Source organism: Nipponia nippon, unplaced genomic scaffold (genome assembly GCF_047370975.1).
Source record: "Nipponia nippon isolate SJK-2023a ecotype South Korea unplaced genomic scaffold, ASM4737097v1 scaffold_27, whole genome shotgun sequence".
NCBI lineage: Eukaryota > Metazoa > Chordata > Aves > Pelecaniformes > Threskiornithidae > Nipponia > Nipponia nippon.
In genome coordinates, this window is record NW_028262344.1 from 3,383,340 (window position 1) to 3,408,047 (window position 24,708).

At 50.7% G+C, this 24,708-nt stretch overlaps 1 protein-coding gene across 2 annotated transcripts in view; it reads right to left on the bottom strand.

The window, feature by feature from the left end:
- Positions 1–24,708, bottom strand: part of ZMAT4 (zinc finger matrin-type 4) — a 91,541-nt gene continuing 66,833 nt past the window's right edge. Inside the window, exons 6-8 of one of the 2 annotated variants that reach the window (XR_015705953.1) lie at positions 22,503–22,599; positions 13,304–14,337; positions 1–3,137 (exon numbers count right to left, since the gene is read on the bottom strand). Coding sequence is in view for 1 of the 2 variants with exons in the window: in XM_009468840.2 (XP_009467115.1) it covers positions 14,322–14,337; positions 22,503–22,599 (113 nt within the window). In the remaining variant the exon portion in view is untranslated. Of the gene's footprint in view, positions 3,138–13,303; positions 14,338–22,502; positions 22,600–24,708 lie in introns of those variants that run through there. The other variant, XM_009468840.2, reaches the window with a different exon arrangement.

The window sequence follows — 24,708 nt, forward strand, 5'->3', positions numbered from 1 at the left end:
CACATTTCAAATGATTTATTTTTAACATTCCTTTTGAAGTACATGGCTGTGATTGTGCTCACTTTAGAAATGGTACATACACAAATATCCTGTTCTCAGAACAGAAATTACCGGGTTGGGCATTCTCACGTACAAAACGCACGACACTGAATGGCAACAGAGAGGATTGCACAAAAAACCCCTAAACCCAAACCACGACGTGTGCAATTCACATCTGTTGAGTGACAGGTCCGATCTTTTGTCCAATGCAAAACAATAAATTTATTTCAAATGCTGTGAAATTAGGTGATGGTCACAACACTATTTAAAGCTCCTAAATTTGAAGTGATACGTGAGGTTTATAATACTTAATTTTATGGGTGCTTACTACCTTTTTCCTCCAAACTAATTTGTTGCCCCAATTGTGTTAAACTGAAGCTGATTTTTTTTCCAGTCTGCATCTGCCTTGAAGCTTGTTGTTTCTATTTCAGACCCAAAGAAGAATCTGTGTGCCCTAAAGCTTGTCCGTTTTCTAACTATATTGGCTACTCTAATAAAAAAGCAGTACGTTTCACTACGAACTTTAATTAGCCTGTATCCTTAGAGCATCACTACAACACTGCTACTGAATTACACAGAACTGATAATGACGGTGAAAGTCAACAGGAACTCTGACAGGCATCGCTATTGCTATGATTATAGCTAGAAAGAAATTTTAAGTAGAAGCCTGTGTCCCAAAGGCAGCTGCACGTCCGCCCAGCCAGCGCGGACCCTCCTCGCCGCGTCGCAGGGACGGGCTGACGTCGGGCCGTGGCAAGGCTGGCGCTGGGTTTATTTCTGTGCTCTGCGGCAGAGGCCATTTGCTCTGCAGCTGGCACGGGGCATTGCTAGCCGGTTACCAGTGGAGCTAGCGCGAGAGCGCGGACAGATCTGACCTGGAGCTAGGAAGAGGCAGCTGGGTCTTTGGAAGCATCCCTGCCACAGAAGTGCAGGCAGCGTTTTTAATTAGCAGGAGGAGCAGCCTTGCTGCATAGCATCCTATTCCCAAGCCGAGCGCAGTGCCACAGGCATGAATAATCACCAGCTGGTGCCTTTGCCGCCGCTGGCTGTCAGCACCCCGCGCCCGGCCGAGCCCCGGGGTGCAGCGGCAGCACGCTGGGTGCCAGGCGGGTGGGGAGCGGGGGCTGCCCCCTCCCCACGGCAGGGCTGCCTGCGGGGACCCGGCCCCCTCCTGCCGATACCCAGCCCTTGCGTAGCCCAGGCTCTGCAGGCTTTGCATACGAGTCCCAGAAAGAAACACCCAGCATCTGTTGCTGTTATTATTTCACTTCTGCTGCGCTCACCACATCACATTTGATTATATCCCTGCCCTTCTCCACGAGCGGTACCGAAAACGCCTGGGGCAGTTCCTGCAGCCAAAGTCAAGTGTGAAATAACAGGGATCCTGTGGGCAACGTCTTTGGATCAAGCAGCATTTTATTAGCGTACTGTCCTCCTAAACGAGCCAAAAGAAACCACCACCCCCCAACAGAGAAGCCAGCAGGGCTTCCTCAACGCAGTCCCAGCCCTGCGGGGCTGCAGCCTGGTTGAGGTTGGAAGGGGCCTCTGGAGTCATCTTGTCCAAGCCCTGCTCAAGCAGGGCCGCCTGGGGCCGGCTGCCCAGGCGGCTTCGGAATATCTCCAAGGATGGAGACTCCCCCACCTCCCTGGGCAGCCTGTGTTATTGCTGAGCATGGTTTTTGTGGTGGGAGCGACGGCTCTTCTCTGAGACTAGGCTGGGACGCCTTCATTCACCAGCATCCTTCAAAAGAGAAGTATTATACAAGTGCGAAATATTACTCGTCGTTACTGTCCCGCAGGGCGTTCACAGCGCATGCAGATGTGCTGGGGAAGGGCTCTGGGCCCGTGCCCTGTCCCTGCCCTGGGGACCGGCGGTGGCTCTGAGTCAGCTCAGCATCTCGCCAGTGAGCACGGAGAGGCGCACGGGCCGGCCAGACCTCAAAAACATCAGCGGGGTCCTACCCAAGAGGTGCTGGGGAAAGGCTGACGCCGGGGCCTCTGGAGAAGGAAATAAACAGGCTTTTGGTCACAGCAGCAGAAAGCCTGAGATTTCGCCGCCTTGTTTTCAGAGCTTGTAGGCACTTACTGTTAAGTGGCCAGAGGTGTAATGTTCCAGACAACTTTCAAAATAAAGATGAGTTTTCCCAAAGTGCTGGTTCATGCTGGTAAAGCAGGGCTTGTCTGCATTTCTCATGCAAATGATTTAATAGCTTGGCTTCAGGAGCTTCCCAGGTCACACCCGTGCGTGCTGGGCTGTATCACAGACTTTGCTGATTTATACTGCCCTGCTTATCAACTCTGCTTCCCTGCCCACTGAGTAAAATCACTAGAAAAGAGCGTGCCATCTCGCCTTTTAGCTCTGTTCTGTAAGGTTTTAGCTCAGTGGTGATCTTGGTTTCCTCTCCAAGTTGCTTTGCTTTAGCTCTTGCCAGCCAAGAAAGCATACTTGTCCTCCCTTTTACTTTGCCTTTTCCTACGGGACTCGGTGGAGTAACATACCACGCACCACCGCCTCATTCCTCAGAGCTAACGCAAAACACGACAGTCGCTCAGCGCCTTTCGGTCTCGTTCCAGAGGATGGATCCTGAAGTCAGCGCGGCACCAGCGCACGTCCAGACCTCAGGGCTTTATGCAGGACCGCGGAGCGAGCACCAGCTGGCTGTACATGACGTAAGCAATCGCAGCCTAATGCAACGGACCTCCACCAGCGGGACTCCCTCCCGTCACCAGTCTGGGCAGGAGCCCCTGGGCTCGGGCTACAGAAGCCGTTTGGCCGCGCCAAGCTCCAACCGGGATCTGGATGCAATTTTGCAGAACATTGGCCCTTCCCTTTGCCCGAGTCAAGGCAAAAACGAACCTGAGAGTTTGGGGCAGGGGTGGAGGGTGGGAATTGTTGGTGGGTTTTTGTAGAATTAGCATTGCCTTTTTACTGAGATTCATTGTAATGCATCACCGCACTGATGAACTAAAAATCTGCATTTGGAAGTGACTCATATGGCGGGGGGGAAGCAATCGAGACAGCACTCCTGGTGATTTAAAGATGCATGATCTAAGCTGGACTCAGGCCAGGCCGCTCTAAAGGTCCACGCTGCTCCAACCTGCAGAAGAGCAGAAGGCATAGGCTTGAGCAGTCTGTGCCTCACGCCGCTTTCAAGGGCAGGCTGAAGGAAGAAGCCACAGTGGTACCTATTAAAACAAGAGCCTCCTCCTGGCAGCCTAAACCAAATTGCCCGGTGGCACAAGCGTCTCAAGTCTCCGTGCTCTGCAAGGCCAAACAGAAAGGACTCATCCTTGCAGAGTCCGTCTGGGGGCCCCACTCATCCCTGGTGCTGCACCATCATATTCCTGGCACTGGCAAAGTTGCTTTTTCATTATTGAACACTGTGCACCTGCTAGATTCCGCGTTCCCTAACAAAGATAATAATTTCCTCATTAGGAGAAGCTATTGAATCAATAGCAGAGAGCGTGAGTGAATTGAGGTCATTTGTCTGTTAAGACCAGCACTAGTCTCATTAAAAAGTATGTGCAAGTTGGGCTTTACAGACGATGCTCTTCTGAACTGGCTTTTCACTATGTCTTCCTTTCTGGATGGAAAGGCTTGTTCTGATCTATTCTGAATGCTGGTTATCTCCAGGCCTTTGAAAATCCCCCTCCAAGCCCACGGTGTTCATCTCACCTCACAGAGCGGCATGTTTCCACCACAGCCCACCTGCACACAGCCTGGAGAGGGTGGTGGGACGGGCATTTTGCTCCAGCAAAAGGAGCAGCCCCATCCCAGAAGAGCACAGGGCACAGCCAGGACAGACAGACAGCATGGGGTCTGTCGTACTCCGGCACCACGAGATGCTGCCGGGCCAGGCTTTGCAGATGTGGCGGGGCTGCTCTACCTCCCCGCTGCCTTGCGTGGTGAGGGTCCCGCTTCCAGCACCCACGAAGGCACAGAGTGGGAACCCAGCTGGAGAGCGAAGTCCCCGTCAGACTCGGACCCAAGGCAACCCTCCACCAGTAACCGTGCCGCACGATGCCACGCAGCCTCCTCCCCTGCGAGGGCAAGGGCCCGCCACCGGCGCTAACTGGGAAGGATGCTTCCCGAGCCAGGCGAGGCAGGTCGTGGCTCTGATGCCTCTCTCAGATGCCACTGAGGGCTGAGAGCTGTCACATCCTATGAAAAATAAATTAAGGTTAGCCTGGATATTTGTTGCTTTGGGCTGACAAGGTGCAAAACAGCTTTTTTCTATTTTCACCATAGCATTATTGCTATTATTACAGGCTGTAGCGATGCAGTAAGAGGCAAGCTGCCGAACTGCCACATTTTTTGATTCGAGCAATTTCTTAACACATGAACTTGTAGGAGGCTTTATGCTTTGGAGACTATAGCTCTCATTTCCAGGAGTGAGAAAAATCACAAAATATGGGCCTAACTAAATGCCTAAAGGAGTGTTTAAAATATAGTTAGATTGTCTGATGAAATAAAGGCTTTCCACAAGAATTCAGTATGTACTCACAAAGAGCCAGTGTTGTCATATGCTAAATTTGAACTCATTCAGTTATTTACATTTACTATGATAACAACTATGATTACATAAATGGATTGAAGCTCTGGAGTGAAACATCCATCCCACGCCTTTGCTTGGTCTCATTCCTCCAGCCACTTTCTTTACAGCAAATGCTCACGGGGTTTTTTTCTGCCTCGTACTGTTCCTTTTGTCCCGCGCAGTCTGAGTGGGCGGCTGCAGAAGCTGCAGACTGATTTCAGATCAGCAGCCGCGTTTCTTTTCTTCTGGAGCCGGCGTGATTGAAAACCCCTAATTCTGCGCTGCCTCCCTGCTCACAGATCGCTGAGAGGTTCCTCTTTCAAAATATTGTCACTCAATATTTATGTAGCGTTTACACGAGCGGTGCCTATTCTGGTCTCCAGTCATGCGCCTGCTGCTGTCATTTTGCACAGCAAACGGGGATGCTCCGGAGAGGACTGACAGTGGCTTTCCCCGTCTTTGCTCTCCTCCCTCCGGAGCAATAGGAGGTAGGAGCAGGGGGACCTTCTTTCCTGCTGCAGGAGCTTGGTGCTCCCCCCGTGCTCCTCATCAGGCTCAGAAGGGGCAGCTTTGCTGGCAGAGGAGAATGGAGAAAAAAAGTACATATATCCCCCGGTTCTCCCTTCCAAACGCCCTTTAGTGTCTGTGTCCTTTGGTCCCAGACTAGGAGAGCACGCTTAAAATTTAGTGATGCTAAACCTGAACTTGGCTTGAAGCTGCTCCTGTCTCCCCGGCAGCACTCAGCCCGCTCCCACCACCCGCACTCGCTGGCCCACAGGGTTTGCTTTTCCTCCAGCCCCCCGACCGCAATTAGTGGAGTCAGGCCGCTGGGGATGTGCTTTTTCCTCTGGATTATTTTTTTCCCCATTTCTTTAGTTTCTCTTTTCATCTCTCCCCGCTCAGTCTTGGCTTTTTGCCTCCAGGCCATTTTCCTGCTGAGCCAGGGGAAGGTGGAGCGCAAAACCAGAGCACAGAAAATCACCTCCCAAAGCTGAAAGCGGGGAGAGCCCCGGGAACTGGCTGCGCTAAGGTCTGGGCATCTGAAACAGCAGGGAAGAGTCAAGGAAGGGGATAGGAAAAGCGGAGAGAAAACAAGATAAACAACCTCCTTGTGCTGTGATCTGTGATCTGCAGAAAAGCCATGGGGATGATTTGGGATTAAGCCCTGACAGCAGGGGATGCGAGCTGGAAGCCCCCGGAGCTCAGCTCCCAAGTCACACGTCAGAACATTCCCTTTCCTCAGCCCGAGGACCTGGGACAAGAGCATTGCTGCTTCTGTCGGCTGCCAAAGCGAAGGTGTGGAAAACGCTGCCAGCACGAGGAATCGGTTCTCGGGGCTTGTTCTGAGCCATTCCACGAGCCCTGGCTTGCCGCGCTCCTCCCTGCAGGCAGCGCTCCGCGGTGCCGGGCTCCAGCCACCGCCCCGCTGTCCTGGGCACTGCCGCTGCTGTACGGACCGGCCGACCGTGAGAGACGGCTCCGCTGCCGCGTCCCAGCCAACGGCACCGGGCTGATGAAGCCAACGCCTACGGCAGCTGTGAAATGCCGAAACCTGGAGAGCGAGCAGTGCCGTTGGTCACTACTGGCATTTTAATCATTCTGCTGGGGTCAGCTGCAATGAACGCGCTCCCAGACTGTGTCAACCTTTGGCCATTTTACAAGTCAAAAACACCCAGTGAAAATGTGACGTTTAGCCTAGCTTGGAGCTGTCACAACAGGCACAAAATCCTGTCGTACTCTCCTGTTAAATGATCCTTGTTCTAAGGAAAAAAAAAAAGATTAATGAATGCATCCATATGAGCTATTAAGAGAAAAATAAAGGCAGAGAGAAAGAAAGATAGAGGCAGAGAATAGTAGATCCTAAAACATGTGTTTTCTGCAATTTCATTCTTTATACAATAGATGCAGTTTCTTTCTTTCCTCAGACTGGAAGGATAGGCTTGACAACCATCTCATCAATAGCAGCGTACAATAACATCTCCTTGCTATTAATATGCAAATTGAAATGCACACACTGATTAAAAACATATTAGACAAAGGCTATTGTCAAAGACCCACAAGCACGCCACGAGGCTCGATTAGCGAGCCGTGGCCCACGGAGGGGATGCTGCTTAAACTGCTCCCTTCCAAGCACCGGCATGGCAAACCAGCCCACGCCATCGAGGTGAGCGAGTTCTTCCCACCACCGCTGCACCAGCATAAGCAAAGCCTCCAGGAAAGGATCTGCAAATCGTCCTCCTGTCCGGGCTTCTTACAGAGACTGATAAAAATTCACCCAGCTCTGCACTGGAGCTCAGGTCCTGCTGGCAGGACCTGCTGCAGCCACCAGCCCCGCTCTGCTGGCGACGACGCCAGCCCCGCTGCGCAGCTGGGTACCCGCAGCTCCCTCCTCGTCTTTCCTGGGGAGCCCCATGGCTCTTGCATCTCCCAGCAGTGGGTCGAGCGAGGGCTGGGGGACAGACGGAGCTGAATGCAGCCCCAGGACCAACGGGCTGGGGATGCTCGGAGGCGGGGTGCAGGTGAGGCTGGCCAGGGCCATTAAGGACCCTGATGCAGCTGGGGCCCTCACAAGCATGTTGTACTGATGACATTAAGCACACTCCTTCACAAGACTGTGCGTGAAAACGGACAAGACCATCATGGAGAGATGTCCAGGATAACTGTTCAGCGTCAGCTGCTCATGTTCCGCCCCGGGCCCTTAGCAAACCCCAATCTGCAGCCCCTCTGTTGAAGGGTATGAATTCAGGTCCTGGCCAGAGTACAAGCCAGCTGCACTCGGAGATGATTTTTCATAGTACTGGCAGGATGATGAGATGCACAAAGGTGCTGGGAAAACGAGGATATGATATAGAGGAGGAATTTTACAGAGTTTGCTTTAGATCTCCTGTGACTTAGGGTACAAGTAATACGTAAGAAAGTGGTATAAAAGTGCAATACGTTGCTCTGGCTTGAGGAGTTCTGCAGCCATCACCTGACCCAGCTCCTTAAAGGCAGCAGAACACACTTAGCAAAGATAGACATCACGGGGTCAACAGGACCAGCTCCATCATCCCTAGTCTGACCCTGGAAACAGAAATTAGACTAGAAAATTTATCCTAAAGTCTTGCAGTCGAGCTCAGTGCAGTAATTTAAGTGGGGAACACTTTGCAATGTTAATGGTTATTTGCTTTCTCTCTCTTGAGATCCTGAATGTTTAGTCACCAAATCGGGTCCTCCCTGTCTCACAGATCTGGAACAGATCTGGAGGGCGCCCAGTACCCCCTCACTGGTGGGAGAGGACTTCCAGCGGGTCACACGCTTGAGGAGTTGAGATGAATCCAGACAAGTGCAGAAAGCTGCTAGCACAGCCAGAAGGAGGAATACAGACTTCCACGTAATTTGAAGATTACAGAAGGTGGTTTTAAAGGTCAGGACTTGCTAATTAAGTTGATGCAATAGGAACTTAACAAAGAAAGTACCACTTGCGTGCTAGGAGCGTTCTTCTCCCGTGATTAACTTCTTTGCGTTAAGTAGCGTGTCTCGGGGCAGGGCCGCTTTACACAGTTGCCATAGAGCGATATTGCCTCAGCACAAGCAGGCAGTTAAAAACCATGTATTGTTTGTGCTCTATTATGTCTGAGCATAAAACACTACAGAAAGTTAGCGTCTCGCCTCCCGAAACATAACCTGACGTATTTGCACCAGAGCCCGAAGAACTGTATTGGTATGTGCTACAAAACTCGCATGAAACATGTCTTAGAGTTTTGCTGTTAATAATCACACTTCAGCCGCCTCCCAGTGCCAGTGGCATTCCAGTTAGCACTGCTCCTTAGAAGTGTGTGTGTGGCAAGACACAACCAGACTGACACTTAATTATTGAGATTTACTTTCTTTACAGAATGTCTCGCACAGAATTTTAAGCCAGGAAAACATTTCGCCAGAACAGACAAAATTAACTTCTGTAATGTATAGGTGTTCTGCATGTTTTTTTCTTTTTTAATGAAGGAAATATATGCAAATGTTTTCACCCTTCAATTTAAAGTAACCGTGGGGGATGCAGTGGTTGCACCGCATCCATTTTCAAAGATCTCTACTATCTGTACACAGATAGTTAAGCCCGGGCTGGTGTACCAGCCGCAACACCAGAGAAGAGCCTGCAATCTGGAGGCATTTCTGCAGGGATCACTGACTTCCCACTAGGAGATTTGTCCTTTTATGCCTTGCTTTGAAGGCCTAATGAACTTAGGAAAAACAGGAGATTAGAAGGATTTAAGGGACCAAAGCCTGATCGACTGGACCAGGACAATATTGGCAACAAATGCAAATGTCGCGCTGCTCGTTACTCCCGTTTGAGACGGGGCCGAGCCGGGGGACGTGACGGGGCATCTCGCTCTCGCTTCGCGTGCCTCTCGCTCACCGGGGCCGGGCGGCATGGGACACGGCCATCTCCTCCGCAGCGCCGACCCTCCTGCTCTTGCGGACGTACAGCTTTGCACCACCTCTGCAGCGCCACGGGACAAACCGTCTGAAAGCTGCCAGAGCGGCATAAAACCCTAGATTTTCTAAATTAGAGGCAGGTTCTCTGTCTTTGGTCGTTCTCTTAGACCAAGCAAGCCAGCAGCTCCAGGCCGAGCCGGGGAGCCAGGGGAGAAGGGCAGACTTGTGCGGGCTGGGTATCGGAGGCTGAGTTCAGCCCAGCTCGCTGCAGCAGCACCAGAGCTGTCGACACACCTGCCTAGGGAAAGAAATTGTGTTTGTGCTGTAATTAATTTGCTGCAATTAGCTTGTAGTGATTACTCGAACACACAAGTTAGAAGATTTTTTTTTTCACCCCTGCAGCACCCTGGGTGCAGCCTGGGGGAAGGCGCAAAGGCTGCAGGAAGGGAGGATTTGGGGGAAGGAGGCTCAAAAAAGCCGGGCTGCGCAGGCATGAATGATGTGCCCTATTTCCGTAAATCATTCTCTCTGCAAAGAGGCAGTTTAGCTTCAGAAACACTGGCGTCTTATGTTATTACCCAAAACACAATAAATGAAACAGCCCCACAGCTATGAAACCTAAGGAGATGCTTACTCATCTGTGAACAACCCCGTCTCCTCCACACATGAAAGGCATCGATGCAAGAGCACAAATTAATCATATAAAGCTTCTTCAGTATCTTTTACTGTCCCCAGAGAGCAAACAAGTAGATTCTGCAGTGGATCTGACCCTTCCCTTCGCAAGAGCAAAGGCCCAAGCACACGAGGCAGCCCAGCCGGGGCCGAGGCTCCCGAGGAGCAGAGCTCCAGCCAGCAGAGCCTCCGGCAGGCGGAAAAGCAAAAGATCTCTCTTCCAACTCGGTTCCTTCTCTGTTGAGATCCCCTTAGCGAGAAGGAGGAGAAGAGAAGCTGCTGGCTGGTGTGCTGCAAAGCCCAGACCTGGAGCACGGCGCAGGGGATAACTCCATTTTGCAGGCACCTCCCCTCTGCCATCAGCTTTCCAACGGGAGAAAGCTGTAGGCGCAGGAGCCTCTGAACGCTCCTGCAATGTAGTATGCATAAAAGCAACGCAAATATTGCATATGCAAAGAGAGGCACACAAGCTACCCCACCTGTATATAAAGTAGTTTTTAAACCCATAACATGAAATCAGCAAGAGTCAGCGAAGAGGCGAGAGCACTGAAGGGACAAGGTTTTGTGACGAGCTCCGGGGGTTCCCAGCTATATAAGGGAGCAAGGCGAGGGGAAAAATCACGTCCAGACAGACTGTATGCTAGAAGCACTCGTAACTTACTTAATTTGTCCCTTTTGTAAGCAGATGATAATCTTCAAGTATGTAACAGCATACCGTACGTTCACCCGAAACAAGCGGCAGCACCGGTCCGAGTCTGTGCCCGCTGCTCTCACGGGTTGCGTGGCCCAAGCCTGGCGAGCAGCCCCCGGCCACCGCCAGCCACCACGCACGAGAGTGGGCAGAGCCTCAAAACCACGAAATGCTAACTCTCCCTCTTGCCCTACACCACTTAGGCTAAACTAAACTAAGCACAAACAAAAGGCAGGATAGACCTTCAAAGCAGATACTAGAGAGAGTTAAGCACATTTTAAAATTCAGTGTGAATTTTGTGTCTGTTTTATGTCTCCTACCTGCCGCAGCCAACCCAAACGAGTTAGGGACTTTGCCCCGCGCTGTCTGTACCCCATCACCACACCGGAGGGTATCCGTACTCGTTTCACCAAACACGAAGATGACCAATAGGATCGCTCCGTGCTGTCAAGCCAATTCGCCCAGCTGTTATACAGATGTAGCCCGTCCCTTTGATTGCATGCCAAATGAAGATAAAGCACTGAACGTTGCCTATTACGTATTTCTGCCAACAGATTTCATATGTGATGGCAAAAAAAGAAAACCCAAACCCAAATCCCAGGAGTCTCATTTCTTCTTAGACTAGAAGGGGTCTATTCAAGTCTTCACTGCTGGCAGGCAACATAACATGGGCTTCCATGGAGCAGCATTTATTATTGATCTTCCTTCTTATTTAGGAGAATTATTTCTCTTCTCTCCTGAAGATTTGGAAAGAGTCTTCTAAAATAAATCTGTTCAGTTTGGGCTTTTAATTGCCTTTGCAAGGTAAAAGCAGCATTTCCACTAACAAAAAGAGGTTTGTTTTCATTAAAAGGGTGACCCTAGCAGCGAGGTAGCGAGGGGTTTCAGAGTCCCAGATGAGACGGGAATTAAGAAGGCAGTTACTCAATATTACCACTGTGAAGGAAAGCCAGAGCAGCTTGCCGTGGCACTGCTCCCTGGGGCCTGCGTCACCGAGCTGCAGCAGGAACGCCCCGCAGCGGCCTGCAGCCCGCGCTCCGCGCCAGCCGGCCACGGAAGATGAACTTCTTCCCACGGTAGGGAAAGATATGAAAAACAGGACCCTGTCAGCAGCAGATTAAGACTATTTTTCTTCCTCTGGCATCCCAAGGTCCTCTCCACGAAAAGCCTGCTCCTGCTTCATCCCACGGGCTCATTTACAAGTAGAATTGCTTGTAGTGACCGAGTCCTGCAGGTACCAGCACCGGCTTCAGGACAATTACTTCTTAGCATGTGCTGCCTTGTGACTTAATGACTTTAAATATTGCCTTTCCTCAAAATACAGTTCAGCATAGGTTTACAGTGAAGCTGCCTTGATTGCAAATGCACATCTGCCGCTCAAGGCTGCTCTGCTGTACAAACCCTTTGGGTGTTGCTTCCCTCAAAGCGGGATAGATCAAGGTTACTGAGCAGCACCTACAGCATCCTCTGCTACAGAGCTCGCTATCTTATGGGCTACCATATTATAAATATCCAATAATAGTAATAATTCTATGAATATATAAAATGACATTTGCATCACAACTGCAGTTTTCCAAGTGACGTGCCCAAACATCTCTCATCTGAAACATACAGCGCTACTCAACACCAAAATGCAGAGCAATACACTTTGCTTTGCTATGGTTTATTAGGGTGCAGAGAAGCGGACGGAGGACACAGATTAATCATCTATGTACGATTTGTTCACTTGGCAGAAAATTCACAAACCTGCAGGCCACGGGGGAGAGCTGTGGATTAAATTAAAAGTTTCCCTGATGCAGAGCCAGGAGCAGCAGGTCGCTGCTCTTCCTTGAGATGCTGGAGAAGTGGATTTGCACCTTGCTGGGATTCCTGGGAAATGAACTGATGGATCCGTACACATCACTGCTCGCTTCCAAAGACACAAGAGAGCCTCTAGCCGAGTGTGCGCAGAAAGAAAATGTCAAAGCCCGTTATTTCAGAGATGCAGAAGCAGGGAAATGGCCACAGCCTCAGAAGAACTGTGCTGCTACACATACATAAAACAAACAGATTGCTCTTTAAGAAGGGTGCTTCATCTCTAGCAGCATTCACAAGACGGGTTCTCTGCATGCAAAGTGCACTCACCGAGTTTGTGCAGCAGGGCACAGCGAGGTTTGTTTTGCATTGCTCGTTGTACCTGCGGGAAACTGGATCGTGTTTATTGCAGCTCTTTGCATTGCAGCGGGTTAGGTAAGAAACCCGGTCTCTTTGTGCTGACTGCAGGAGAAAAACTAAAATCCTCGTGAGCTCCCTCTTTCCAGTGGATAGAGCTATTTTTGTTTCCGCTCCCCTCAAAGCCAGGGAGGAATAAACACCTTCCCTACAGACGGGCACCAAACTGCTGCAGACTGGGACCCCGCTGGGGTCTGCACAAACAGCGTTCCTCTTAGTTAAGGCTGGTTTTCGGTCAATTTTTTCTCCCTGCAAATCCTTTTAGTTTTTTCCCTCCCTGTGAGCAAGGACCCCCCGAGCCGCAGTCCCTGCCACAGGACCCCTGGCTGCGGAGCCGTCGGACGGGGTCCTGCATGGGTGCTGGGACCCCGGCGGGAGGGGCTGCCAGGGACACCCAGCACCTGGAGGGTCTCTAACACACCCAGCGCCCAACGCTCCCTGCAGACCCGACCCTGCTGAGCGCTTTGCCTCTCACAGTGCAAACACGGCTGCGACACACAGGGTTTTCTGATGCAGGGAAAGCCTTCGGGTCCAAACCCTCTGCCCACGCCGCAGGGAAATGCCAGAGCTCGGCAGGAGACCCACAGCTCAGCAGCGCCGGGCTCTGGCGGTGAGCGGCTGGGGAGGCAGCACGGTGCCGGCCAGTGCCTCGGTGGAGGTCTGCCGTTGGCGCGGTGCCCAGAGTGCCGGACCCTCCATCCCCGGCTGCGGAGGATTTCTGCCCTAATGCAAAACTCACCAGTGCGGCAGCGCTGGTAATGCGGGCGTCGAGCCCAGACGCTGGCGAGGATCGCCCTGCCGCAGCCATGGCTCCCAGCCTAGCGCTTGCGGCACGGCAAGAGCAGCTCCGGGGACGCGCAACGGTCGGCCTCGGTGTCCTGAAACCAGCCTCTGCACGCCGCCTCTCCACCGTCCCCATCGCCGGTCCCCAATGCCTCTCCCCATGGGCGTGCAGGTAACGCGCTCGCAGCCGGTGCTACCTGTGCGGGACGGCCCGGCAAGCTCAGCTGCTGGCGCCGGTGCAGTCCCGCCGTCCGTCCTGCAGCTCTGCCGGCGGGCTGCCTGCTCCCGGGAACCGCAGGCGGGCAGAGCAACATCTGGCTTCGGGTTTGCATCAGCAAAGTCGATAAAGCGAACGGCTTCCATCTAGCCCGTAGGAATCCTACTGGCAGGAAAAGGATTTTACACTTTCATTTTAGTTTTCTTTGCTCAGTGAACCATTTGCTTCTCTGAAGACAAAGAGGAAAGGAAAAAAGTCATCCGTTATACAATCCCCATGATTCATTTTTTGCTGCTCTTTATGTGTTGACACAAACCATGCTGGAGAAGGTGAAGAAAGCATGTTTATTTCTGCTTGAAGCCTGATTACATCACTATCATGGATAATGTGATAGAATGATTTTATACTCTTGGGAGAAATCTAAGAATAAATATGAAAAAGTAAAATATTTTGTTTCCACTGTCTCTGAAGATGAGTGATGATTAAGTGCTGTATTTACAGGATAGTTATCATACTCTAGACTCTGTGCTGAATAAATATTATCTTGAAAGGGTAAAAAAATCCATTGAAATATTTTAACTCACCACAAAATTAAAAAAAAAAAAAAATCCATGTGTTTGTCCAAAGCGAAGGTTAGTTACATGTTAATTATCGAATCCACACAGGATCATTGTCCCAGAAAGCATCCTCTCCTTGCTGACCGGTTCTCCCCGCAGAAGAAGCCGCGGTGCTTTTCCTCGTCTCGACTGACGACCTACTACTGGTTCTTCAGGCTGCAAGACAGAAAGAAAGCAGAAGTCACTCTCCGCCGGCCGCTCCTGCTTCAGAGCTGGTCCCTCTGCTCCTCCTGAGCTCTGCCCGCGCGCCCGGGTTCCAGCCCTGCCCAGGCAGCCGCCGGAGCCCCTCGCTCCCCGCGGACGGCACCCGCTCCCCGCCGCCGCCTCCTGTCGCGGCCGAAGCTCCGGAGAGCTCCAGCGCTGAAAGCAGATCCCAGGCGAGCCAGCACGGCGGCAAACCTGCAAATTTTCTCGTAATGACCAAAGAAATCGTTTATGTGAGCAATGAGGAAACGTTCGTTCTAAAAAATACACAAACTCTTTCTCCCCAAAACATACTTGCAATTTTAAGGGTAGGTTTGTATTATACGAAAGAAAACCGATGTAACAATTTTAAAAAAATTGTACTTTCTTTAGGTCTTCAATTTAAATTTGTTTAAGAGCCTAGCAAACCCTGCAAAACTTGCCTTGTTTTCAACCCAAAGCACTTTTGGCTGATGAGGGATTTCTCATTCAGCCAGCACTGGTGATCTCAGGTTTATGCTTTGAGAAATCAGTCCAATGTTTATGCTTTACATTAAAATAATTAATCCGTACACCCAACACCACGCAACAAAGTTGCACCAGCCATGCTAGGGCTTTCAAATTATGGTCAAAACAGAAGATATCAGAGATATCTTTATTTTCCCTTACGTTAAAAGAGAAGGGAGACAATTTAATCCTATAATGAGAGAGAGTATTACATGCTCTCTCTTCATAGGCAGTATAATTATTCAGCTGCTCTCTGGAACTGAAATAATGACAAATTAAAATACCTTTCAATTCCATCTACCTTTTATAACTATTCATCTTCTGGAGTTATTATCACTCTAAAGGCTTCTTTATATTTTAGGCATCAGCCACTATATGTTACAGAAAGCACAGGGAAATTGCTGCTGCTACCAATAAAAGTTGCAGTCATCAAGGTAAGAACAAAATCATTTGGCTTTGTGGTAAAGTATATGGTACAACTCAAGGATTTAATATAATTCCCTGAAATTTATGGGAAATCTTATCTCAAAGAGTGCATTCGTTCTGGGTGAGGATGCACAGGAGGAGCTCAACCTCCAAGCACTGGGGACGGAGGCTGGAAAAGCCCAGGGGAAAGAGAAATAACTTTTTGCATAAAATCCAACCCAAATGAGGTCAGGCCAGGAACTGCCAAAGCCTTCCTCTAGTCCTGTCTGCTGCTTGCTAAACCTCCAAAGCCCGCAGAGCAGGGGCAGCCACACACGGCGCCCGGGGAGGACAGACAGACGCCCAGCGAGCGCCCGGGACCTGCCTGCGCCGCTCCTGCTGCGCGCCCCTTTGCTATGGCAGATCCCGCAACCAGGAACGTGCTTCAGCCACGACGGGCTGTAAATATTTGTTTACGCTTTCTTAAATAGATTGAAAAAAATATGGAAATGCAATCGTGGGGAAGGGCGACATTTCCCCAGGCACGAGATTTACAATATTTTGATGAGCTCCCATTTCTGAATAGCCAAGCAGCTTATGTTAATAAATACTCTCTTCCAATTAGACATCTGTGTTCTCAATCAGAAAAAAAAACCAAAAACCCCTCATAGGCACCAAGCCTGCTGTCATTTGCTCCCCGGCAGGCCGTTAATCATCTGGGCTTTCACGGGGTGCAACCCAATGACCAGGAAGATCTTCAGAGCAGCCTTCCAAACTAGAAGCGACCATCCTCCACCCCCAGGCGCTCCTTTGGCCGATACCGCACCCCGTAGGCACCTTTAGACTCCTACAGAATCAATTTTACCCCAACGATAGCTGCAGGGTTGGGTCCCCTCTCTGCAAAAATCCTAACATTAATCAGAAAGCATGAGTTTGAAAGGGAAACCTTGACGTGTATTAGCATCTATGAATGTGTAAATGAGTGGTTATAAAACCCCAGAATACGTTTGCGAGCTCTAGATGTGGCAGAGAGGTCTGGCTGATCAAAGAGACAAAATAAAGGCGAGAAGATAAAATTCTCCTTTATGGAAGTGGGAATCATTATCCTCATATAGTCAGACTCTTAATTACTAGGGCTGGATCTCAGCCTCCGATCGCTGACAGCCAGACCGGCGGAGGATAGCTCACAGCTCTCGCTATCCGGCACATTATTACAGCGTTTGATATATTTGCAGCCGGCCCAGAGGTGGCACTTACATCAAATGTGGGTCTGGGCTCTGGTGCTCTGCCAACAGCATCTTTGGTCCTTTCATCCGCAAGCCCCTGAGGAGCTACTTCAGGCCTGGACCCGGGCCCTCCGGTGCATCCTTCCCCAGCAGCGATTTTCTCCTGGACACGGCGATGAACGCAGCACCCTGTCCCCAGTCCCACTGCCCGCGCGGGCTGATTAAAGGAGGGAAGCGCTTTTTGCAAAGCCCTCAGTTAATATTCCACACCAGCATTTCTTTGACCCAGAATCTGATTCTCCTCTGGCTTCTTTCGCAGCTTCCCCGGACTTTAATTCTCTGTTATTTGTTGCAAATCACTTTTAGCAGTGATTCTTCATCTTTCCAGTTTACACAAACCAGAAGAGAGGGAAGTTTTGTTTCTTTCAGCCTTCGGTAAGCAGTAAGGACCAAGGCTGGCATGTGATCCTCTCCCAATATTTCAGAGAGAACGTGCCCTCATTCCTGCAGCTCCTCGCGAGCCGGTGTTTCGGCTGCCACCGGTCCCCATAGAAACGGAGTTGCTGGTGCTGACCGCGGTCCAGCCGAAGCGGGCGCCAGCACCGCCGCCTGCCTCGCGCCTTGCCCGTCATCCTGCTGCTCTTCTGCTCGTTGCGGGGAGGAGGAAGGCAGAAGGGGAGATTAAAAAAAAACCCCACTTCTGGAAAGCAAGTCAAACAATGACTCAATCATCTCTACACAGTTCATAAATCCCTAATTAAAGGTTTAGTGCTCCTCCCCGCTGCAGATGTTCCAGAGTCCAGCCACATTTCAAAACCCGCTTCTGTGCCGGCGTGCGTGCACGCAGCCGCCAGCGTTGCTTATCCGAGCCCCGAACTGGAGCTCTTGCTTTCCTAAGACGTTTAAAAAGCAGCCCTTGCACAGCTGCTCCGTGTGAACGCACGTTCCCGTCAGAGCTACGATGAACACTGCCTGACCCCTGCCGCAAACAGCCTGGATGCCGGACTTGCGATGCCTTGAAGGAAATATTCTCCCCTCTCTGACTCTCGCCCCAATTCCTGACTTTACAACAGGATAAAGAAAGGATGCATTTTTCCTTTATTTTCAAATATACAGCTTAAAGTGCCTGCACCCTGCAGAAAAAACTGGGAGCTAGTAGATATTATCTTGCTTTGCATATTCATGGGCCAGAGGGATAAGGACTAGCTCAGTATTAGCTACCTCCTCCTGCATCTTTTATTCAACACCAAAATACCAGGCAAGACACTTTCAGCTTCCCCCCCCCCATTTTGCCCACCTTCTGGTCAAACAAAGTCAGTCGGAAGCGTTGCGGGGAGCCCCTGAAGCTCCTGTAAATACCCAGCTACGCGCTCCCCACCAGGCACCCCCAAAGGAGGAACGGGTCGGCGGCAGGGTACGCAGCCTTCGGCTCCTGCCGTGCTAACGGAGCTCCAGCACCACCAGCGCCCGCGCTGAGAAGCGGCGGAGGTCCAAATAACGTGGCCTGCTAAGCAGTAGTTCAAGGGCTGCTATACAGCGGGTTATTTAAAGCAACTCCAGCAGTGGCTCGGTTGTGTGTTGCTCTCTGGAGAGCTCTCAAGAACTATAATAAATATCCACAACTTGACTCATTCCTCATAAAAGTTCTCCTCTCCTAAAGCAGCTTTTCCGAAGACTGATCTGCCCGGTATTTTTTGGGTGCTATCAGCTTCCAGCCTGCAATCACCTTCCCTGCTAACCTGTCCCAGAGCAAAATCCCTTTCCTTTACAAACTGCTCCCCCTTTCTTTTTTTTTTTTTTTTAATTATATGAAGCATGACAGCTACATAAAATGTTTTGTTGCCTTGGCAACTGCAATCCACTGGCTTCAGACTGAGTTATAGGGAAGAGAACAGTCTTGACACTAACCAGCAATAATGAGAACAGCAAAAACCAGCAGGCAAAACACTAGCCAAGGGCTGCAGGAGGGCTGCAGGAGGGACGGGTTCCTCCCCTCGCAGCCCACCCCACAGCACCTTGCTTCACCCCGTACTCGAGAGCCGAGCCGCTGCGATGGCCCAGCCTCGCTCCGGGACAAAGCAGCGCTGGAAACTCGGCAGAAGTACCGGGTCCGGATTTCCAAATTGGCTTTCTTTGTATAGAAGAGGTAATCGCTTGTGGAAAGCTACAAAAATATAGATGCAGCCCTGTCAAAATCTGTTGTGTTTCTACTGCCCTGCACATCCCTTTGCCTTGGAAGCAGGGCTGAGCTGAGGGCACGTGTACCTTCAGTCACTCGTACGATAGTCAAGCCACGGTGTAGAATAACTTCTCACAATGCATTCATTTACAGCAATAGAAATGAAGATTTCTTCATCTTTGCACTATAGACAATTTCCGTAGTCAGGAACATGAGCTGTACAAACTGTTTTACCTTCTATTATCACAAGCGCACAAGCTGTGCAGCCGGCTCTGGACAAACACCGCGTACAAGGTCATCTCCGTGTACGCGGCAAAGAACCACAGTCGTGAGCCATCGTCGTCCCCCGACTCATTCTGGGGCTGTATCTCTGGGTCCGGCCACATTTAGCGGCGCACATGGCTGCTACAGACCCCTTCGACTGGGGGGGATAACTGATTCGGGATAAAAGACATGGGTAACTCATTCCCTCAGTCCCATATAGAGGACAAGGAAGCTGCAAACCCAGCTTTAAACAAGGAGAGTAAAATCTGGTTACATACTAATTAGAGGGTGGGAAGAGCTTTTGTTGTGCACAAACCCAAGCTGCCAATCTATTGTCTCCCATGCTTCTGCGCTTTCCTATAGGCGCCGGAGAGATCTCTGCTGCGCTCGGATGCTTAGCCTCAAAGAAAATTGTATAAGAATGAACAATGGATGGAGGAAATAGAATAATCGGAGCAATTTCCCATAGAAATTGGGCAGACGAATGTTTCTAATTGGCATTCCATTATTACATTTGTAACATACTTTCTTTTGAATTTATTACTTTCTTTCCTCTTGTACTGAATGCCCGTGAAAATCTCTCGGGACCAGATTTAAGCCATTATGAATAAATGATAAGAAACTAAATTTAGAAAGACTGATAAGAATATTAATTTGCAAAAGAGGAAGGTCCTTAAAAAAAAAAAGCAGGAGTCCTGCAGGCTTCTGCACCACCCTGGTGTTCCCGGCACAGGCTGCCTCGATCCGCGCCGAGATGAAGGGGAAATGGGCCTTCCTATCGATAATTGACGTGTTTTAGAGCTCCGGAAAGCTCTAGGAACGCCTGCGAGTGCCACTGAGCCTTGACGCTAACACAGTGCAATGCTGTTTGGGCTGCTGGCGTCCCAGTGAGACGGGCTGGGACCCCGGGAGCCTCTGCAAACCAAGCGCAGCCCTCCCCGCACCGCCTGCTCCTTCCCCACCGCCCCGTGTCTTCAGGACAGTGTTTGTATATGTGTGCCCTGCTGCTTTATCATCACCCCCCCGGTTCCCTGGCGTTTCTGCTCTGGAGGAGTCGCTCTCGAGAGTGAGCAACGGCGGGAGGTTCTGCCGAACAGCAGCAATCCCCCCCCGGAATGGGGATTCCTCCATTTCCCCATCCTACAGCCTGGCCTCCAGCCATGCACACTCAGTCGGGGAGCTGGGGGTCTTCTCCCCAATGGGCAGCAATACAGGGATGTGAATTATTGTCTCAGCTCTTGCCGATTCTTTACCCAGGTATTCCCTTCAATCCCGAGCTCTGCAGTGCATGCGATCCCTGTTAGGCTCCTGCTCCAGCTACAGAAAGAGATGAAGCAGAAAGATGCTTAGTCTTTTTGTCAGAGTATGTCAGAAGAAAACATTTGGGAAAGCAAGAGATGCAGAAGGAATTCTCTGTCTGCAGAATCACCTAAGTGCGGAGATGACACTCTGCTAATCGCAGGTGACGGAAAAACAAAAGCAGAAGGTGTGGGTATGAACCAGAGGATGCGAGGCACTCTCCCGACACTGCAAAGAAGTAGCGCATCTTTTCTGCACATCTCTATTTCCCGTCCATAAGGCTGCTCTGATTTGAAATGAACTCTTTATCCTTTGCAATAATACCAGCAGCAACAAAAGCAATAATACAAACTCAGAAGGACTGGCAGGGGAAGGAAAAATTACAACTCTGTGCCCGGGCAGCACACCACAGCTGCTCTCATTCCAGGTTTCTGACGGGAAGAGCTCTCAGCAATATTTTCCAGCAGTGGAAGTTTGTTGCACCGGGTAGGGGCATGGACCCCATCCGCACTGTCCTGCACGCTGCGCACCTAACACGGAGAGCGGGGATGCCCCGTCAGTTAGATGAAAAAGAGAGAGAGAGAGATGGAGGCAGTAAAGGACTCCCTGAAGGTCCCAGATTGCTCGTGGTACAGCCCAAAACCACGTCTCGCTTGCCTGATGCCAGCCCTCTTCTCCACCAGCCCTCTAAACTGGAGGTGTGTTGGATCACCACGGCCACTCCGCAACCGTCCACTTCACCCATCCTTTGCACGCAGGGGGAGGGAGGACACCACCTCATTAGGAAGCCTCACACCATCAGTTCCTTCTGCTAATTGAGATCTGGAACATGACTACACGCTCAGGCCCAGGAAGGGTAGCATTTGGAAGACATTCAAATGCTCCATGAATAAATAGAATAGAGCTAATGTGAATAATACCGTGAATCTTTGAAGGTCTGACATCAGCTGGGGAAGATCTGCACTTATCCTTTGGTAGCTTAAGCAAAATTAGACATTAGTACTTACTGCTGGTTCTGATCATCCTGCCTCCTCTGTCAGACTGCCCGTAAAGCTACCTGAAGTATTTCAGTAACTAATGACACCTTTTATATCCCTCTTCCAATCTGGGCAGTCCTGAGTCCTTCAGCCAGAAGCAGTTCCCAAAGCTCACATCTAAGTGTATTAAGAGAGATTAGTTCATTCATCTACTCTCTGGTACCATGTATCTTTATCACTTCATTTTAATAATTTGTACTAATTGACAGAGCAGACTCCCTCCAAGTCTCAGAGTTGGGTAATACAGAATTGCTCTAAATCACAGCATAAACATTTTCACTTGGAAACACCTAATCCCATTACACTCCCAGCGTCTCTTCGGAGGTTTAACACATGAAAGAAGCCGCAAACTCGGTCTCATTAAGCACGAATGCTTGTGGCATCAGGACCAGACATCGTTAACGTCTTGGGTCACTGCTGCCCACTCCTTCTTTATCTGTCCCAAACCAGCAGGCACCGCTCAGTCTGAGGAGAGGACGGGCAGATGTTGGGGTTCCCCGCCATCCTCTGCCATGGTTCAGTGGGGAGGGACAGCAAACCTATAACCCGGCTGACGACACAGGGAGGAGATGTGCAAAGCTGTAAGGTACTTTGTGCTGCGAACGCATACGGCGCTGTCGCGAGTAAGGAGTGCTCCTGCCCAAAAGCCGACAACCTAAGAAGGACAAGCTGAGGCCGAGGGGCGTCCCTGAGGACGTGCAGAACGACAGCCATGTCTCGAGGTTTCCTGAGAAGGGGGGCTAGAGGAGGGGCCTGCGGGAGAGAAGGAAGATGTTCAGGAAAGCAGGACATCCCCTTAACACGCTTCACCTCTCCAGGCAGGAGCCCCTGTCCCCGGGACATCAGCAGGCTCACGACTCCCCGGCCCCAGCCGAGCCTGCAGGATTATCCAGGCAAAACCCAGGAAACCAGGACAAACGTCCAGCAGCGAGACGCAGCAGGCTGCGCGGAAAGCGGGATGAGCTGACAGCAGGATTCCGCCGGGGCATGCTGTGACTGGCAGGAAGCTCAGAGCAAACAGCCCGCTCCGCTTCGGTGGGACGCCGGGAAGCCCATCTGGGCTGTCTCAAGCCGGAGCTGCCTCCGATATCTGTGTTTGCAAAACACCCAAAGCTCCTCAGATGACAGGGTTATCGGAGTGTAAAGCATTATAATATATATATTCATCTAGGCAGACACAGACAGACAGGAGGCCACCGGGAAAAGCACAAAGATACCCACTTGGTCTGATGTTTGGAGCCCTTCAGGTGCGCGTGGTACTGCTCTATCGAGTTCAGGGTGACGTTGCAGATGTTGCACGTGTAGCTGCGCTTCAGGCCTGCGAAGAAAACCCAGAGTCATCAGTTGTGCAGCGCCCTCAGCGCCCTTCGCTGTAGGCTGAGGGCAAGCTCAGGGCTGCAGCGGAAGGAAAAACCCCTTCGTGCCTGGGCTACAGACTGTTCAGAATCAAAATGGCAGCTGGAAAGCACAAATGAGTGAAAATGCCTGAAGAAAGGGGGGGGGGAAAAGAGGAAAAAAAAAAAAAAAAGCATTAGCCCTTGCCCCCAAGCAAACTTCTAATTAATTAGAAGGTACTCAGATCTCAAATTCCATTTCCAGTTTCCTAGACATTTCTCTTTACAGTAACCCATCTATTTACTTTTCCAGGCCAGGTATCCAAGCATTAGTGAAGCCTAAAGGAATATTTTTAAGAGGCACAGAGCGAGCAGAACCAAGCAGGGTTCAAAGGCAAATCCCTCCGGGAGCCCACGGTCCCCGCAGTTCGTCAACACTGGCATCCCTCTCCCGCGGCTTTCTACAAAGCATCACTGCACTCCGACTAACGAGCACACGAGGCCCTGTTTATTCCTCTGTTTTTTTGGTAGCGAGCACAATTCAGGGCATTTCTGTGTTAGCGTATTTAAGGAGCCAGATCCCTTAGGGACCTTCTTTTTTTTCTCCGGAGGGATCAACTCTGATTTATCCACCGAAGTGGACGGCCTTTGCTGAACACCACCGCTGATCTCCGAGAGCCAGTGACTCGGCAGCCTTCGTCTGAAGGTCAAAGCTGGAAGCCTGGGGCGGGTACCAGGTGCCCATCCAAAAGGTGGAAGCCAGGAGCTCATTCGCCCGACGGATTTACTCTTGGCCACAATACCTGCCTGCAGCCCCTGACCGCAAAGCAGCCCTCGCTTTGCTAATTTTAGCCCTTCCCGGATACAATAACAAACAACTATTTATAAAGCTGTTGCTCTTGCTGCTGGCCAACTGAGTACCACTGAACTAGAAATAACGTCTCAGTGGGCTCACAGCAGAGATGTTATTAGCAACTTTTGTTGTTGGTTTTGTTTTGGGGGGGGTTGGGGGCTTTTGTTTGTTTTTTTTTTTCCTTACCTTCTAATCAATCTCTTAGCTGCCTCTGCTACTTTCCACTTCATTGGCTATTTGATTGCCACAGTTAACAGGTGATTTTCCAAGTAAATCTACTGCGTTTTATTTTATTGCTCTGTAAATTGCAGAGAAGGTGACCCTAAGTGCAGCAGTGCAGCTGGCTGGGCAAGTCGATGCGAGAGCAGACAGCGCAGGCAACTGCGCCGGACTCCGGAGAAGCGCACAGGTCGTACGCGCGCAAGGTTTAGCTCCTGCTAGCAAAAAGGAGATGCGTGGTGCCAGCGGCGCTCAACCAAACCACACAGACACCCCCAGAGCAACAGAAGTGGGGACTACGGCCCGTCCCGCTCTCTGGGAGACGAAAAGGCAAAAGCTGCACCCTCGGAAGGGGCGGCCGGCCCGTGGGAAAGACCCCGCGCCCCGCGCGGAGCAGCACCCGCGGCTCCCTGCGCAGGAAAAGCGCGTGGGTTAAGCGGCCTTTCTCTCCTAATTCACTGCTCTGCCTCTGGGCACAGATTGCAGGGAAGAAAAAAAAACCACCAGGCAATTAAGCAGAGTCATGCACATCTCAAACAGATGCTGCAAAGCGATTTATAAGCAAAGTCGCAGAAACAGTCTCCCGGCGCATTCAGTGGAAAACATCTGAGCTGAAGAACGAAACCCAACCAAATCTGCCTGGGCTCTGCCCGTTCAGCTGAGATCAAAGCGCACATCTCCGGGACATCCACTGCAGACACGACGTTCACTCACCCCAGGAGCGTGCATGCACAGAACGTGAAGAGGCGACTGTGGGATTATAATGGCAGGCGCTGCCGACAAGAGGACGATAATAAGAGAAGAGCCACCTTTGTATGCAACTCAGAAATGTCTCCAAACTGTATTCCACTGACTCATGTAAGGTAAAAAAAGCACGAGACAGGAGATGATTTATGGATATAATAAAAATTGCTCATTTAAAAATTGTAATAGCTTTTACATTGCTACCAAAGTTCAGTTTTTTACTGGAGATTGATACTCGGGCTGGGACAGTTATTACGGCTTTTCTTCCGATACCATC